Source organism: Mastigoproctus giganteus, chromosome 11 (genome assembly GCF_048544385.1).
Source record: "Mastigoproctus giganteus isolate SK-2022 chromosome 11, ASM4854438v1, whole genome shotgun sequence".
Classification (NCBI taxonomy): Eukaryota; Metazoa; Arthropoda; class Arachnida; order Uropygi; family Thelyphonidae; genus Mastigoproctus; species Mastigoproctus giganteus.
The window spans coordinates 10,679,496-10,697,092 of NC_143585.1; the positions used below are offsets into that span (position 1 = coordinate 10,679,496).

Consider the following 17,597-nt stretch of genomic DNA (forward strand, 5'->3'; position numbering starts at 1 on the left):
TAGTCTTCTCCACTGGTGAAGTGTTATTTATTCGAGTAGTACAACACCATGGCAATTGGTTGTAAAGGCATTCACAATATGAGATATAAATAAATCTTTAAATAAATCTTTATTTGTCCTACCAAATTTAAAATATAGGTGTACATTGGTAAGTGACAAATTCCCTTCACGGCAGACAATGCCAGGGGATTATCATAAAATGCGAATAAAAGAATGTCTAAAATATACAAGAAAGGTTAAATATACACGAAAAGATTACATTTAAACTACATTCCTCTTCACTACATTTCTGTCTAGAGTCCTGGCAATTGTAATACAAAAGTTCATCTTAACATCACATCCACTGATCAACTTGTGCGAGATATACATTATTCAATTGCGTACACACAGTTCGACAGAAATTCACACAACTACTAGGCAACAGTAGCCTCAGCGAGCCACACTGCGGTTTGTTTCCTATAATTCGGGTCTTCTATGAGCCTTAGTAGGTCAATTCCGATATGTGTTAGGCACTGAATTGATTCTAGCGCACTGGCGGGTATAACCCTGTCGGCCATCTTCAGTCTGTTGGTCTTCATTCTCAAGGATTTTGTACCTCTTAATGCAGATGGCGGGATGTGCCACTCACAAAGCTGCCAGAAGCACGGTGATGATATCGTGCCAGTCATCATTTTGATTGTAGTTATTAATCGTTTCCAGGAAATGATGTCTGGTAAACGCTGCAGTTTAAGCTGTTCAGAGAGCTGCGTGGTCCTTAACTGTTGAGGGAGGTGGTGCTTATGGTTTGCCCACTTCAGCAGCCAGAATTCACTCGCATATATTCTCCTAATGTGGGTAGGGGTGGCTGACGCCCACAATTCAGCGCCATACAAAATGGCCGAATACACTGTGGTTCTTAAATATCGTGCGGTTGTTGCAGTCTGTTTCACGTGCAAGAGGTGCTGTTTTGTTGCCCAACGTAAGTAGTTCATTTTCTTTACAATCAGGTCAATATGAGAATTGAACGTAAGTTTCGTATCAAATGTTACTCCCAGATCTCTATGCGTCTCAACAACTGGGATAGGTTTGCCATTAAGTTTCGGGTGTACGAGCGTAGGCGATTTTTTGAGCGAGTACACCATGATTACAGTCTTCTGCGGATTTAGGGCCAAGCCAAATTTGTCCAAGTACACGAATAAGTTCAGAAGCTTATAATTAATCTGCTCACACAATGCCCTGTTGTTCATGGACGGTTGGATGGGTGTTAGGATCTTAATGTCATCTGCATAAGTGCATACATCATCCCTACCGTTGCAGAACGGGATCATCATGGCGGTAAAGAGGAGTCCTGATAAAACTCCACCCTGTGGAACTCCTGCATGGAGTTGGCGTTGGAGGATCTGATTATCTGTGCGGTAATAAATGGACCGACAAGTAAGTAGGGCCTGTAGGAACTTCAGCAAATTTCCTTTTATTTGGAAGGCGTGTTGGAGCAGATTAAGTAAGGCATGTACATCCAGACTATCGAAAGCTGCTTTTATATCGGCATAAATTATTGCGATTTCCTTTCTGGCTTGGAAAGCATTTAGTATCGTGGCCTGAACTGTGAGGAGGTTAGTTATTGTTGATCTTGCAGTCATTGAATAATGAATTTGTTGAGGCTGCCCAGCCAGTATCTGATTCGACAACTTTGGCAACAGAGCTTTCTCCAGTACGTTTAACAGGGTAGATGCAGTAGATATTGGCCTATAGTGCTCCACAAGGTTAGGCTTTGTAATTTTCGGCATTGGAATTACAGCGTACTTATTCCAGTTCTCAGGGAAAACTCGGCAAGCAAGGATAGAGGTATAAATTGCTTGGAGTGGTTCAATTAGGTAAGGACTAAGACACTTTACCATGAAGTGGGGGACTCCATCAACTCCAGCTGTGTTAGTTGGCCTGAGGGAGTTAATACTCTGTATTAGTGCTTCTTTAGTTATAGGAACAGACTCTATCTCATTGTCAACTAATTGATCCCACTCAAACTCCCTGACTTGAGACTCATGATATATGCTGGAGAATCTGCTGATGTGGTCCATCCACACTTCTTTGTCAAGCCCCTGATTTGTGTCACTTTTATGTGTGCAACGAGGTAGCTTTCCCCTGTCAAGTGTGTCTTTCATGTAGCGGTTGATTGCTCCAGATTTTTCCCTATTAAATATTGCTCTGGCCCTCGAGTAGTTAATTCTATCTTGTGTGTCATTAGACAGTTTCCATTTTCTGTGCAGAGTTTGCTTTAGTTTAAACGATGTAGATAGGCTAGAGTTCCACCAAGTTTTAGATTTTGATGACATCCTTACTACTTTGGAAGCCGCAAATTCTGTAATAGAGTTGATCCAACTTGTTAAGAGAGTTGTTGCAAATAAGGCATCACATTTGAGTAGACATTCCCACGGGATACAGCTGGCAGCAAATAAGCATTTATTTGGGTCCAGAAAGGCTGGCGAAGTGACAAGCTGGCTCTTAATTTTTTCCTTGACATTGAAGTCCACATACGGTAGCATTATGAGCATTGCAATTGGGCTATGATCGGATGGAAAGAACATTTCGGGGGGTACATCAATTATACATTTACCAGAAGAGAGAATTAGGTCAAGTCTATTTTCACCTCTTGTAGGTTGGTCATTGATAAGAGAGATGGAACATGGCTGTAGTTTATTTAACATGGTGTCCAGTAGGTTATTGAGCTGTGGTGTAAGGTTGAAATCTCCACATACTATATGGGTGGCTGACACATGTAATTTGTTGAGAAGCCAGTCTACTACATTGTTTATCATTTCTAGACTAGGAACAGGTGGAATGTAAATGACTGCTATATCCAAGAGTGCTGAGTGGACTTTTAGAGTGACGAGTAATGCCTCATAAAACTCTGAATCTGAGTAGGCGACCGAGATTATTTGAAGTGCTATGTCACGTACAAACAGGGCTACTCCTCCACCCCTCGCTACAGATCTGGATTTGAAGTAGGCATTGTATCCAGCAGCGTCAGCAGCGACCAGAGACTCTTGATGTGGCTGGAGCCAGGTCTCTGTAAGACAGATAACATCAGCAGACCGTGACAAGAGCATTTGTTCCAATGTGTCCAACTTGTTTCGTATGCTCCTAACATTCTGATAAAAAATCTTCCCCATGGATAATGGTTTTATCTGTGTTCTAGTAGGTCTTCTACGGGGTATAGTCTTACTTTGTATCATGTGTCGGGTAGTGACTATTGTAGAAATTCGATTGACATCTGAATGGCGATCCGGTAGCGGTTCAGTATCCTGTGTAACTGACGGGGTACATATATTCTGCGATGGTCTGGTTTCCTTCCTTTGGCGTCATACTTGTGAGTTTGTGGTTGGCTTACTGGGATATACATAGCGAGGTAGATTTAATCTCGGCTGGCCGTTGTGATAAAAAGGTCTGATGAGAGCTCCCACTGGCCAGAAGGAAGTGGCGGCAACATTATTAATATCTTTTTCATCACACTCAATTTTGAAGGACGCATATGTGGCTGCCCTCTTCAGTAGGGTGACTCTTACAGTTATATTCATGAGTCGTAGGCATTCAGACACAATTTGGTCTGGGGTAGTCTGAGGGTCGACTCGGGAAACAAAGATTGCTTTAGATTGTTGGATGGGTCTTGTGATCATGGGTTTTATTCGAGAGGAGAATGATGCACCTGACAATCTACTATGATTGTTATTGGTAGGGTATTGTGTACCAGCTGCCAAGATGGAGTTGTTTCGGCTGTACCCGCTACGACTAGATGTGTAGGAAGGGACGGGAGGTCTTTGAACAACTTTTCTTTTGAAGAAAATTTCATTTCTGTTCCCATATGATTTGTTATTCAGTCTATTCGGCATAAGGCTACTGAGACAGTGTATAGCATTCTGGATTGGCGGGGAATCCGGCAGACTGGTATATGAAGTATTAGCTTCTTGATACGGCCACTCAGTAACGTCTTCATTGAGGCAATTTGCCACTGGATTATTTGTTGTGGATCTGTCGATGCATTTTCCCATATGAGTTAAGTGGTCTCTCTGAAACTGAGTTGGTTGGTTTGTGTAGAGATATCTGGCCTTAGGACCTACCGCATTAGGGTTATTTAATGTGGGAAAAATGATATTATTCACACAGCAGTCACTCGATGCAGGTGTGAGACTTAACTTCTCCGTTCTATGACATGAATTGCTTGTGCTAAGTTTATCCTCATGAGGTACTGAGAGATTAGAATGCTGCCAATTCTGAGTTTCAATTTCTAGCGAAGGATTTATACCGTTGATAACACTAGCTTCTGGAACTGATTGAACACAACTCGCCATGTGTTGACGGTTTTGGGTGCCTTTAGTATCATGACCATTACGTGACCTCACCCTTGGTTGATATGATGTGTGCGAATTGACCCTAGGGGTATTCGCCATCGTACCCTGATTGTCGTGATCTTCAGAGAGTTTTAATAATTTGGCTTTGACTAGAGACATTAGTTGAGTGTCTAGAGTGTTGATTATTAGATGCCTTATTTCGTTCGCGATGAGCTCCAGTTTTTGGTCGTCTAGGCGAAGGAATGTAGTATTATCTGGTTGTTGGTACTCCGCTTTTCCTTTTGTTCCTAGGCAAGGTTCAGCAGCCAAGTTCGATACTTCACTTGGGGCGTCTAGACTCACGCTGCGATTTATTTGGTTGTCTTCATTTAAATTTACTCTTACAATAGTATTTCCACTGTTAGAAGCAGTATCAGTCAGGGTTTCATTATAATGTTGGCTGACATACACAATACTATCACTAGTATGCCGCCGTCTGCATTGATTTCTGTAGAGTTGCGCTCGAAACGTACCTGGCTTAATGGAGGCTGTAACATTGCCATTGACATTAGCATCGTAATACCCATTCACGGGAGGCTCTATCCCAATATCAAAATTCATTCCAGATATTAGTGTAGACACGGAAGGTTGGCTGTGTTCAGCGGCTATTTTGTCATTCTCATTATGTCCGGGTGTTTTCGCCGGCATAACGTCGTCTGTTTTACGAGCTAATAGTACGTCGTCATACATAGAATCCTCGACGCTGGGTGGCACCTCACATGCAGATTCAATTTCATTGACAGTGTCAATAACCAAAACGATGCCAATTTAATTAATTCATTTAACTACTTTGGTAGATGGCTATGTTAAAATGATGATTTTGCACTAACCTACATGTTAGTCATTCTACGTCATAGAATGAGGCCTTTGCCTTATATATTTTATAGTTAATAAAATGAAGAAAAATTCCCGCACCATTGCAAGGTGGTGCCAGCAGACCATCCCTCCTCAGGACCAGCCAGCAGGAGACAGAAGTCAAGAAAACATAGTGATATCGTTCGGAATCGTGCAAGTACGATTGCAAACTGTCCAAGTTGAAGGTGGTGGTGGTGAAGATGGGACTTGAACTAAAAAATGGTGGTAGTGACGATGGTGGTGGTATCACGAGATGGCGATGATGGAGATGCTGGTCTGGACCGGAGGTAGAACTGGAATAGGAGTAGTTCCTGAAATTGGGACACTACTGACGAGTTTATACGTCTGGCAAAGGCTTTATGTGCAAAATCCTGCAGAAGATGAAATGTTTCTTTGGAGTCCAAAAGAGACCACTCATTGCCTGGAGAAAATGGATGACACACAGCAGACAGTAGCTGACGAAGATCCAAGTAATATGGACGATGAAAAGAACATGCTGTCAGTCTTGTGGGCTTCCACAATTACAAAGGGTAGAATCTGACAGGTTAAACGTAGCAAGTTTAGCACGAAGGAAACTATGGCGATTTAGAAGAAAAAGAGTGCGGAGACTCGGTCTGAACAATTTTAGAAATATAATAGTGAGGGTAGACAATGGTTTGAATGTTCCTGACCATGAGGGATCTGTCTAATCTCGCGATATATTTGAAGAAAGTCCCAATACACCAAACTGCCGCGGTACACAGGTTGGAAATCCAATGTTCAGAGTAGCCCATCATTGATCCCTCGTTATTATAGACGAAACCAGACTGAACTTTCTACCAAATCCAGCAAATTGACTTTGACCAGTTGACCAATGATTACGACCTTTGTTCTTTACTTGTTTATGGTAAAGTGTGAATTCTGATCCCGGACGAATCATAAAAACACTTTTCACGCCATTCTCTTTTAAAAAAAAAATCACCCAGCATCGAATGACTGCTGCACACTGTTGATTTCTCCCAGTTGAATACTAACCATTGCTGCAAATTTCTCGGCTTATATCTTGCAAATTATTCGAGAAAATTGCTCTCTCGCACACTATATATATATACTTTCAGTTTCCTTACCTGACATATTTTAGCGATATTTATTAACTTCTTGAAGCAGAAATATTTCTTGATGTATTGCCAACTTAAATGTTGCAAGTCGACAATCGCTGAGGCTCCGTTGATTTGGGTGAGTTCGTAATGGTTACTCCACTCGAGCATAAGGAAACTTGCCTGGCAAATCATGTCAAAAGAAATATCGGAATAAATCAGTTCGGCTGAAAAAAATAAAATAAATAAAGAATAAATTACAGCTGTTTCAAGATTAATCGATAACGTAACTAATGTATTTGATATTAAAACAAGCAGTAATACGTACGAGGTTTGACGACAGCTATTGATTCCCCACGCACACCCCGAAGAGGTAGTATAGTCATGCAGTTACTGTAGATTATTGGATTCACGTCTTCTATGCTCGAAGTCAAGAAGAAGTACATGTGTTCCTTGCGAGCTTTGTAATATTTTTTAATAGTAGCGCAAGTGGCTTCAACATCAAAATGATGTCCACGCAGAAACATTACGTAGAACTCTTCGTCGCTTCTTAGTTCCAAATCTTGACATCCTAAATAGAAGCAGAAGGTATGTTTACATATTCTTTTGGGGAAAAGTAGGCGAAAACCCATTTTGGTTTAAATTTTATACACCACTACACATGCACACATTTAAAAATAAAATCAGTCGTAAAACGTTTCAATCACCTTTAAACTGTCGGCCTCCTTTAAAATACAATATTTAATTTAAAAAAAACAATTAGAAATGTTACATGACATTCAGTAAAGCATTAATATTTAACGAAAGATTGAACCGAAGTATTGAGCAAGTACCATGAAAACTTTTGCTTCAGTCCATCAACTGTCATGAACTCTAAGCGTGGATCCAAAATTTCAAATTGGGATTTATTCGTCCACAATACCATTTTCCACTCTGCACTTGTCCAATGTTGATAGCATTTAGTCTAAGCCAAACTGTATCTTTCGATTTTCCACTTTCTTATATGGGTTTTCGGACTGCAACACGACCGTGAAATCCTGCTAGTTTAAGACGAAGTTTTCGAGTGGATGCAGTTAAGAGTTTCTCTGTTCTTAGTGAACTCTGCTTTTATCTCCCACAGGAACTAGTTATTGTCAGTGACTCTATTGTCACGGAGACGGGGAATATATTATGCAAAAACGATAGGTGGAACACGACCAGGGTATGTCTGCCAGGGGCAAAGGTTCATGACGTTGTAGGGCAGATATCACCTTTTAAGGGCACAAAAGGTGACGTTGTTGCAGACGTTGGCACTAATGACTTTAAGCGTAAGGGATCTGCAGATTTACTCAATAAGTACAGATCAAGACTGGAAAATAGTGGCGAGTCACGATAGGAGGGAGTATACACTGAGTGATCACTGAATTATGATCACCCCTATGAAAACAGAATGCGACGCGTCGGCCACGTGAGATACGAGAATACGGAGTCAGTCGACATCCGTAGCACAGAGAAGCTGTCAGTGGTTCAGTAGGTAGTAAAATTCCGTGCGCGATGGGTGAAAGAAAGGATTTATCGGACTTTGATAAAGGACAGATTGTGGGTGCTCGACGAGCTGGTGCCTCGATTTCCCAAACGGCTGAACTGGTGGGATGTTCGAGAGCCGCCGTAGTTAAAGTGTACTAAGACTAGGGTCAAAATGGTCAAACAACAACCCGATGGCAAAACTGCAAAGGTCAGCGAAAGTTTGATGATGGAAGTGAGCGCCGGGTCCGACGACTCGTACAGGCGAACAGGTGCAGTACCGATGAAGAGTTGACTACCCAATACAACATTAGCCAACCTATAAGAATATCTGGCATGACCATGCATCGCACGCTCGCACGTATGGGCTATACCAGCAGACGACCCCTACTGCATCCTCTCCTCACCAAGGTTTATCGGCGTAAAAGACTCGCCTGATGCAAAGAACAAGCAAGTTGGACGTTAGAAGACAGGAAGATGTGCTGGTCTGATGAGTCACGTTATTTACTCCACAATGTGGATGGTCGTGTACTGATTTAGGGTCAACAACAAGCTCTTCATCCACCATTCATGGTATCAAAATTGCAGGCCGGTGGAGGCGGTTGTATAGTGTGGGTCATGTGTCACTAGCAGGAACGTGGTCCCCCATTCATGGTATGGCGGATATTCCATTGGCGGATTTTGCTACGTCAAACATTTATTTGCATAAATAGTACTTCATTTTGGCTGACCCATAACTATAAAGTGTTTTTTTTTTTTTTTTTTTTTAAGGTCCTTGCCACTGAAATCTCAGGAAATTAGGTGGCAGGACCTGCCAGAGTAAATAACTATAATACTGGTGTACCTGGTCTGCCTCCACGAGGCAGAGTGTGGACAACGTTGGGTCCCATTAGGGGCCCAGCGGCTAAATGACCAGAGGAACAACGGTACACGACACTACACATGTACAAAATCCATACACTTTAAACCTCTGGCATTGACAGTGTTCTGTTTCACACCCACAATGTATAGCACGCGGAGATGGGGGAAACCCCTGGTGCCGTTTGACACTAAACACACTCTACACTCTACGTCAAAGACAGTATCTTCTTGGTTCTGTCCTTCGATGTTTACAAGTTATATATTGACCGGACACGAATCTTTTCGTGATAAACTATATTCAAGAGGATTGGAGCCTGACCCGTGGTGTTCGTGTGGTGATGCAGAAACTTGGACACATGTGTTGTTTGTTTGTCCTTTTTATGGATCAGAGCGTTGTCGATTTTTTTATGAGGTTTCTCCCTTTACTGAGGTCAATGTGGATATTCTATTAAGAGATGCATCTAGCTTCCGGGCTCTGCAAAGGTTTGCTGCTGCTGTGTTTGCCAGAAGGACAATCATAAGGAACTTTTCAGATGTGGAGTTGGCAGCTTATGTAAATCATGCATGATTGCATCTGGGTTCGGGAACTTCAGTCTGGGAAGCGATTTGTCCGGTCTGTAGCTCCTGAACATGTACCACTACGGTGGTTTTTTTTTTTTTTTTTCCTTTCCTTGGTTCTCGGGCTTGGGCGGCCGAGACCAGGGATGTTGGCACCCAACAGTATTGCACTTCCTCTGTTGGGTGCAGGTTTGTGCTTTGCACTTCAGTATAAAATAGTAGAGACAGGTCCGGCTCCACGTACCGGGGACGGGCATCAGCCAGCAGCTGAAGATGTCAGCTGCTTCCTGATGGCAGAGAGACCTGACATAAACAACATACTAAGCTCATAAACATTTCTTTAACACAATTTTAATCTTTCCTATACAAAATTGTCTATTTCTACTATAATTAGTGTAATTTATTTACCAAACTTTTCTTGTTTTGAATATTCAATTTCTTAGCTAAATTTCAGGCCCACTTTACAGTTTTCTGTATTATTAAATGAATTAGGTGGAGATGGGCACATGCCTGGGAACCACCCCGACACAGTATACACACACACACACATACACACACACTCCACAATGTGGATGGTCGTGTACTGATTTAGGGTCAACAACAAGCTCTTCATCCACCATTCATGGTATCAAAATTGCAGGCCGGTGGAGGCGGTTGTATAGTGTGGGTCATGTGTCACTAGCAGGAACGTGGTCCCCCATGCATGTGGAACAACATATCAGTGATCTCTGCTATCGTCAACTACTTGCTGACTGTGTACATCCCGCTCTTTTTTCCCGAATGGCGATGGTGTTTTCCAAGATGACAATGTTCCAAGACATCAGGCACTCGATGCAGGAATGGCTTGAGGAACACAGTTCTGACTTCCAGCATATCGATTGGCCTCCGAATTCCCCCCTTGCTAGTGTGTGAGTGAACAACCCACAATACAGTTTCTTATTATACTATTCAGAGTCATTAGGCCTATAGCACACTCCTACTCTCAATTTTGATCTCCCAATGCTTATGTCACATCAAACTGACTCGACACTGCACTGTCCAGCGATGTCCACTGGCTTCACTTCCTTGGATTTTATGTATTTCTTAACTAATAGCATAACCCCTCCTCCTCCCTTCCTATCCAGTCTATCTTTTCTGTAGACGTTGTACTCCCCAAATTCCAGTTCTACATTCCTTATATATGTGTGACACCACGTCTCTGATATCCCAACAATATCTGCCTTTGATGTTTTGAGCAATACCTCAAATTCATCAATTTTATTTACTAAACTCCTAGCATTGGTGTACACGCAAGTATACATGCACCTATTTCTATTCTTAGCTACCCTAACACAACCCATGTGTTTACTTGTACCGCAATGACTCCCGGCAGTCTCTGAAATATCCTGCATCTTGTTTTTCAGGCTTCTGCTCATTCCAATAGAAGCAGTGCAAGAATCTCTTTCACCTCTGCCAGTGGCTACTGTTAATCTATTCGTTTTTGTCTCCCTCCAAGCTAGCAGTTTTCCGACCCACCTAACACTGCCTCGATAGCATCAGCAAATATTCTTGCACCCTTTCTATTTAAGTGTATCCCATCCCTGTAGAAGCAATCTCTCCTGTTAACAAGTACAATCCAGGCTGAAAAAAAATTCTACCCCTTCAGCCTTGCACATTCTTTCCAGGGCCGAATTGATCGACAAGGCTCTCATCATATACTCCTTGCTATCGTGTCTGGGCAGAATTGCAGACACTTTCAAATTCAACCCTATTTCACGGCTTTAGTTCAACAGTGACCTGTACTTGTTAAGCAATTCTGCCGGTCTCCTACTCTTGATATCATTAGTGCCAACGTGTACAACCATATCACCTTTTGTGCCCTTAAAAGATATCTGCTCTACAACGTCATCAACCTTTGCCCCTGGCAGACATACCCTGGTCCTGTTCCACCTATCCTTTTTACAAAGCATGTTCCCCGTTTCCCTGACAATAGAGTCACCAACAACTACTAGTTCCTTTGGGACTAGCAAATATAATTTTTTTTTTCTTTTTCCAAGGCTCGAACCCATGTCGTCGTTACTGGCGGTCTGGTGCTTATCCCCATGGCTACCCTTTCGGTTTTGTCGGATTCTTGAGAATAAGCCTTAATTTTGCACATCTCCATACTGCTGGGAAATTGCCTGCTTCAAGGCAATGGTCGAAGAGGTTTAGGATCTCATTTGGGATGGTTTCAACAGCTTTCTTTACGATCTCAGGCTGCAGCATAACTTCTCCTGGAGATTTCTTGTTTTTTATTTTTGCTGCAGCGGTGTCCAGTTCTTCCTTAGTGAAGCTGTCTTCCACTTGGGCGGTGGTTTATGTGCTGTTTTCTTCACATAGTAGTATTTGCTCTGGGGTGCTTGGTGGCGTGTGTTGATGGAACATGGCATTAAAGATGTTATTTATAGATTCGGACCATGTCTTTGTATACGTGCCTTGTGGCGTCTTGGTGGCTGGGATGACTTCTACCCTGGGAAGTTTGTTTGTGATTACTCTGTAGACCACTCCCCATGGAGCAGAATTTCCAACTGTGGAGACTAGGTGCTCCCAGGAGCGCTTCTTCCTCTGTTTAATCAGGGCTGTGTATTCATTTCTTGCTGTTCAGTACTGCTGCTTGAGATACTCTACTTCCTCTTCCGGCCATGTCCGTCTTGCGCGTTGAAAATTTTTCCGTCGGGTGTAAACCTCCCGTCGCAGTTGCTGGAGCTCTGGGCACCACCAAGGTACGGCTCCAAGAGAAGGTTTCTTCCTTTTAATATAGTTAATTGAGCTTTCAGTGACTAGGCTTACAATTACCTTTTGGTTCTGCTCTGCGTTCAGTCCAACTGTGCTGAGAGAGTGGGCGGCCATGATCAGTGAATCTTTAAATTGCTGCCAGTTTGCCTTGTCAATTGCAAATCTATGTAGAGTTTGCCTTGTCAATTGCAAATCTATGTAGAGTTTGCCTTATAATTGGTTGTCGGCTTACAGATCGGTGCAGTTGGAAAGTTATTACACGGTGGTCCGAAGTTGTCCAGCTTTCTCTAACTGTCCAGGATGAAAGGTGTCGTGCGACGGATCTTGTGGCCAGGGTGATATCAATTGTGACTTCCCACATTGTGCTAGAGAAGGTCGGTAGGTTATTTTGTTGGTTGAGAATTGAGAAAGAACTGTTTGAGAGATATTCTTCCAGTCTTTGTCCGTTGTTTGTGCCTCGTCTGTCTTGAGTTTCACTGAACCACGCTGGCGACCTGCAGTTTACGTCGGCGGCAACGATGATTTTCGCATTTCGATATTCCAGAGAGATGCTTTGTAAGTATCTAATAATCAGGAGAATATTCTCCCACGGCCGAGAGTAGAGAGAAACTGTGTAAAATTCCCCCAAAGGGGTATAGGTATAGGTATGTTGAGGGTCTGACGGCTCCGGGGATTTCTCCCATCTCCGCGTATGTTCTATGTATCGAGTGACAGTACCCTGTCTACGCCAGAGGTTTAAAAATAATGTATGGGTCATGTGGTATGTAGTTTGTTGTGCCCATTGTTCATCCGGCCTGTTGGCCGCCGAGCCCCCAGTGGGACCGGCGTTACCATACCTAGCGACGGGGACGCCGGCCGGGTGTACCAAGAGTCTAAATATACTCTGGCAGGTCCTGCCACTTACTTTCCTGGGATTTCGGTGTCTAGGACCTAAAATAAAGGTTGAAGTTATCGCTGTTGATTGAAGTAAAATTGCATTTAGAAAGTGCTGCGTGGGGTTTTACGCTGAAAGAACTATTTCTAGAGAGCCTAAAAGGTCGGGCAAAATTTGATGTGATTTAAATTTGGACATGTGGGGCAGTCGCTGTACAAGAGAAAGTAATGGGAAGGAGGGTGTAGACGGGGTATGAAATAGGAAGAAGAGGGGGTCAGATAGGAAGGTGCCCTTCCCTTTTTCAGTGGGGCATGACATGCCCCACGACAGTGAAAATATGGGGAGGCGAGGAGAGGAGAGGAGAAGAGCAAATACCCCTCCCCGAAGGAAAAAAAAATCGCACAAGGGAGTGCAGCTTTGGGTCGAAAACATTAGGCCATCCAAATCATCCTAAAGTCTTGTCTTTCAGTGGTATGGCGAGTTTTTTTTTTTTTTTTTACTTGTTTGACCTCCTGCATTCTTTTTTAGTCGGGTTGCCTATGGTGTATTTCTATCTTTGTTTTCCTTCTAGAAAATAGATCCTGGGCATATTGACTGAGTGCCTTGTAGTCCTCTTGAGTGTCTAACAGTATGAGTTCTTGGTTGTCTGGGATATAATGGATTGCCGTTATTAGGCGTAGTCGTAGGTCGTCATACAAATCGCACTCAAACATTAAGTGTCTCCAGGACTCCGGATTGCCACAGGGGCAGTCCGCGTTATTTATGATGCCAAGCTGGTGAAGTTGGTGTCCTGTAAGGAGGAAGGTGGTATTTCGACCAGGGTGAAACCATGCTGGCACCTTAGGGTATAGCTTGGTGACAGTGGGGAGGAATCTTCTGGTCACTGCACCTTTTTCTGTGTTGCTCCATCTCCTCTGCCAAATCTGGACGAGGTGGTCGGTGATTCTTCTCTTCTCATAGCTGCGGTCATTAGTGATGTCAGTGGTGAGGTCATACATTGTAGCCGATATGTTTCTGGCAAGATGGTAGAGCAGACCACAGCGGGAAGCTTCGAGATCCAGTGGCAGAACTCCTACCAGGACTTGGAGGGCAGCCGTGCTAGTCGTTCTAGTTGCTCTCGTCATGGTAAGGAGGATGGTCCTCTGAATGGTTTCGAGGATCCGTTTATTCACTTCCAGTGCCGCCCTCGCGTACCAGACAGGGGAGCCATATGTGATGGCAGGGATGAAGAGAGCTTTGTAGTACAGAGACAGGGTAGTACGTCTGAGTCCCCAGTCCCTGCGAGTGACTCTAGCGACGAGGGCCGCGTATCTTCTTATCTTTTGTGTAATATATTCTAGGTGTGGCTTGAAATTTAATTTTCTGTCCAGGATTATTCCTAGGCATTTAATCTGCTCGCACAGCTTAACTGTTTTGTTCTCTATCTTAATTTGTGGTGGCCTCCTTAAGTCTAGTGTACCTTTTAGCAGCACCGATTTTGTCTTGTCGGGTGCTAGTTTGAGCAAGTGTAGCTTCGTCCAATCCTGCAGCTTTTGCAGGGCATCATTTGCTTGCATTTCTAAGGAGAATCTGCTGTCAGCCTCGATGGTCAAGACCAAGTCATCTGCCCATCAAGTCATCACCCCTTTGGGGTGATGATATGGGCACAGGCTGCCCAGGGAAGGCAGTAATGTGGTATTTTGGTAACAGTGAGATCAGAGTTTCTGACCAGAATAGCCGCCCATGGGGTCTCCCTGTCCACTTGAACGATCTTATAAGTCAACGGATACCCTCTGACTGCCTTACTATGCGAATATGGCTCTTGAAGAAAGAGGATATCGAGGTTCTCCTCATCTGCCTTTTTCCTCAACTGCGCTGCAACTGCTTTAGCTCGCTGGATATTAATTTGTGCAATTTTTACAGTGGTAGTATTAAATGGTTTAAGGTAAGTCCCCATAATCGACCCTTAGTTGGCATGTGCTCTTAGCTTTTGTGTAGACAGGGCATTTATTGTCCCGGATGGAATTATCTGCCTGCGTTTTCAATGATTTGCAGTTTGCGCAAGTGGGTGGGTCTTCTTTTTTAGTGCACGAGTTAAAGTCGTGGCCTCTCTCAGCACATTGTCCACATGTGGGTTGAGCTTGGGTACACATGTGTGTCGTGTGTCCAAAACTACAACACTGGGTACTGGGGTCTATGGTCTGTGACCAAAGCAGTGCTGGGCAATTGCTGGCTGAATCGCCTTTTCAAAGATTTTAAGTAAAGAGCAACTGATGGAAATTGGTCGCAGATTTAGGTTTCCTAATCTTTGGAATGGACTTGACACTCTAAGATCTCCAAATTGATGGAACTCTTCCAATTGTAAGATTCGTCTGAAAATGTGAAGTAGAGCCAAAAATGTACGTGCTGCATATTTTTACTATGAATAATGGGACACCGTCTGGTCCTACAGTAGCTTTTTCAGGTAATTTGTTGATGACATCAGTCAGGGTTTCCCTAGATATTTCTATACCATTCATCTGTGCCCTAGGTAATCAGTCCGCCTGTGAGGGAGGACTGATCTAGATCTAGAACATTTGCCAGCAGGAGGTTGCACTGCACCCATTCCTGGACAAGTTTCTGATCAATGATATGATGGTTTGACTGGTGTGGTAGAATCCTTCTACCCCTCGTTAACCTTATCAAAAACAGCTTGGTTTAGGACTTGTCTTTTCTTGTTCTTAGGAAGTAAGCTCTTTCTTTCTTAAATATAGTGAGATCTGAGGAAAGATGAGATTTCTGCCATTTCCGGTAGGCTTTCTGATGAAGGCCAACTTGGTTTCCTTATTAAAACACCGATTCGAATTGCTACAAATTCTAACGTTCTTAAATGCACCACGGAGTGCAATTAACTTCAATTGTTTGGACAAAGCCATAGTGGCATCCTCTATCGACTCAGAACAGAAGCATCCCCAGTCAAATCCGCTCAAGCACTGTAAAATGATGTCCGGCTTGAGATATTTAGTAGAGAAGGCAACCGTAGGCAGTTCAGCAACATACACATCAGGTAACTCGGGGAAATTGCCATCCAAGGATAACTGGCATGCAATTGGCAAGTGATCTGATTGAAATGCGTAGTGCGCTTGCGTGGATAGTGTGAGGCTGTGTGCAATCGGGCTCCGATTAAAGTTAATGGTTAGTGCAGTTTTACCGATTTGATTTTCGTGAATGATATACTAAATAATTCATCTTGTGACGAGCTGTCCGCTCATGGTGTCAACTCATCTGCATCTTCCTCTGATCCAAATGAATTTGAAAGTGGTTAATTCTACCTGCAGCTTCCCTCGTCCTATACTGAAGAATACCCGTCAACACTCAGTCACCATTCCTTGCCAGCACCAAGGTCGTCCTTCCCTCCCCCAGGCCTTCCGCTACTTCATCTAGAACAGATCTACTTAGGAACATCACCCCACCAACTTCACCCTCCCCAAGGTCACCTTTTCATTACTGTAAGTAACTCTTTCTTTGTTGCAACGGAGCTCTTTAATTGTTAGGGGACAATCCCAAAGGTCACGGCAAATATTGTTTAAGACTTTTTCACGTGATTTTGTTTTCACATACAGTATTTTCATACTATGGAGAAACTCAAGATTTGCTCAATATGCAACGATCAAGTTGAAGACTTCCTGATTTGTAGTTCTTGCAGTGGAGCAGTAGGACCTTGTTGTAATAAGATTAAATATCACAAAAAAATGTCGTCACAGGCTAAGGCACGCTTTAGATGTATTATTTGTAAGCTCGCGCAAGATAATACAAGTAGTAAAGAATATCAAGAAATGTCTATTAACGAGACTCAACTTGATACCTACCCAGCCTTCTCAAATGGCATGCACAGCTCCTTCTCCTTGCCATACTCGATGCTGAATAATGCACCAACGCCAGGGTTCGACTTAAATTTTAATATCGAACAGGAGTTTCTCGCTTTCGTCACTGACTTTAAAGAGCTCAAGAGAGATCTACAGTCACAGGGACAATATCTTGCAAACCAGATTAGTGAATTATACGACAAATGGTCCGAGATATTTATTTATCAAAAATCTATGACAAATGGGTTTGACACGCTATACGAAAAGTTGCAAGGTGTGCTACATGAACTTTCCGATTGTAAAAAGCGCAATCTTGAATTAAAGAATTTGCTAACTAACACTACAAGACAACACACGAAACTACCAACAAACTACAACTCGGGAGAGACCCCGAAAGCTGCATCGAGTGTTTACGCTGATATCGATGATACAATTCGTTGCTCGCCTGAGTCGAATTGTTTCAAAAACACAAATCCTGTCGAACCACGCAAGATGCCGTTAACTAGCAGAGAATCTGGCCTAAAAGATCAAGAAATTTCGCTCGCAGGCGACGGCCAAATTTCTAATGATGATAACGATCCACCGATTATCGGCTCCTATCAAATACCTTTGGAATTACTAAGAGAAAACAACAAATCCGCCTTAAATACCGTAAAAAAAAATGCAAGCACTCAAATCCCTGAATCAGGGGTGAAACTCTATGAGCATAAGTGTAACCAAACAGAGGATGAACTAACGTTAGGTGCAAAACGGAAGAAGAGAAACGATAAAGGACCAACTCAATTAAGAGTAACACAAGCTGAACACCCAATCATAGAAACATGCAAAACCAGCAAAAACAAAGGACGTCGGTTGGAAAGTGTAACTCACCGAAACAAGACTCAAATCTCAGAGAATGTTAATAAATATGAAAAAAAGATTGATGCAC

At 43.0% G+C, this 17,597-nt stretch overlaps 1 protein-coding gene across 2 annotated transcripts in view; it reads right to left on the minus strand.

The window, feature by feature from the left end:
• Positions 1–17,597, minus strand: part of LOC150077698 (alpha-tocopherol transfer protein-like) — a 115,762-nt gene that overhangs the window by 9,121 nt on the left and 89,044 nt on the right. For both annotated transcript variants that reach the window (XM_090385038.1, XM_090385037.1), the window contains exons 3-4: positions 6,624–6,866; positions 6,326–6,522 (exon numbers count right to left, since the gene is read on the minus strand). In XM_090385038.1, the coding sequence (XP_090241164.1) occupies positions 6,326–6,522; positions 6,624–6,866 (440 nt within the window). The remainder of the gene's footprint in view (positions 1–6,325; positions 6,523–6,623; positions 6,867–17,597) is intronic.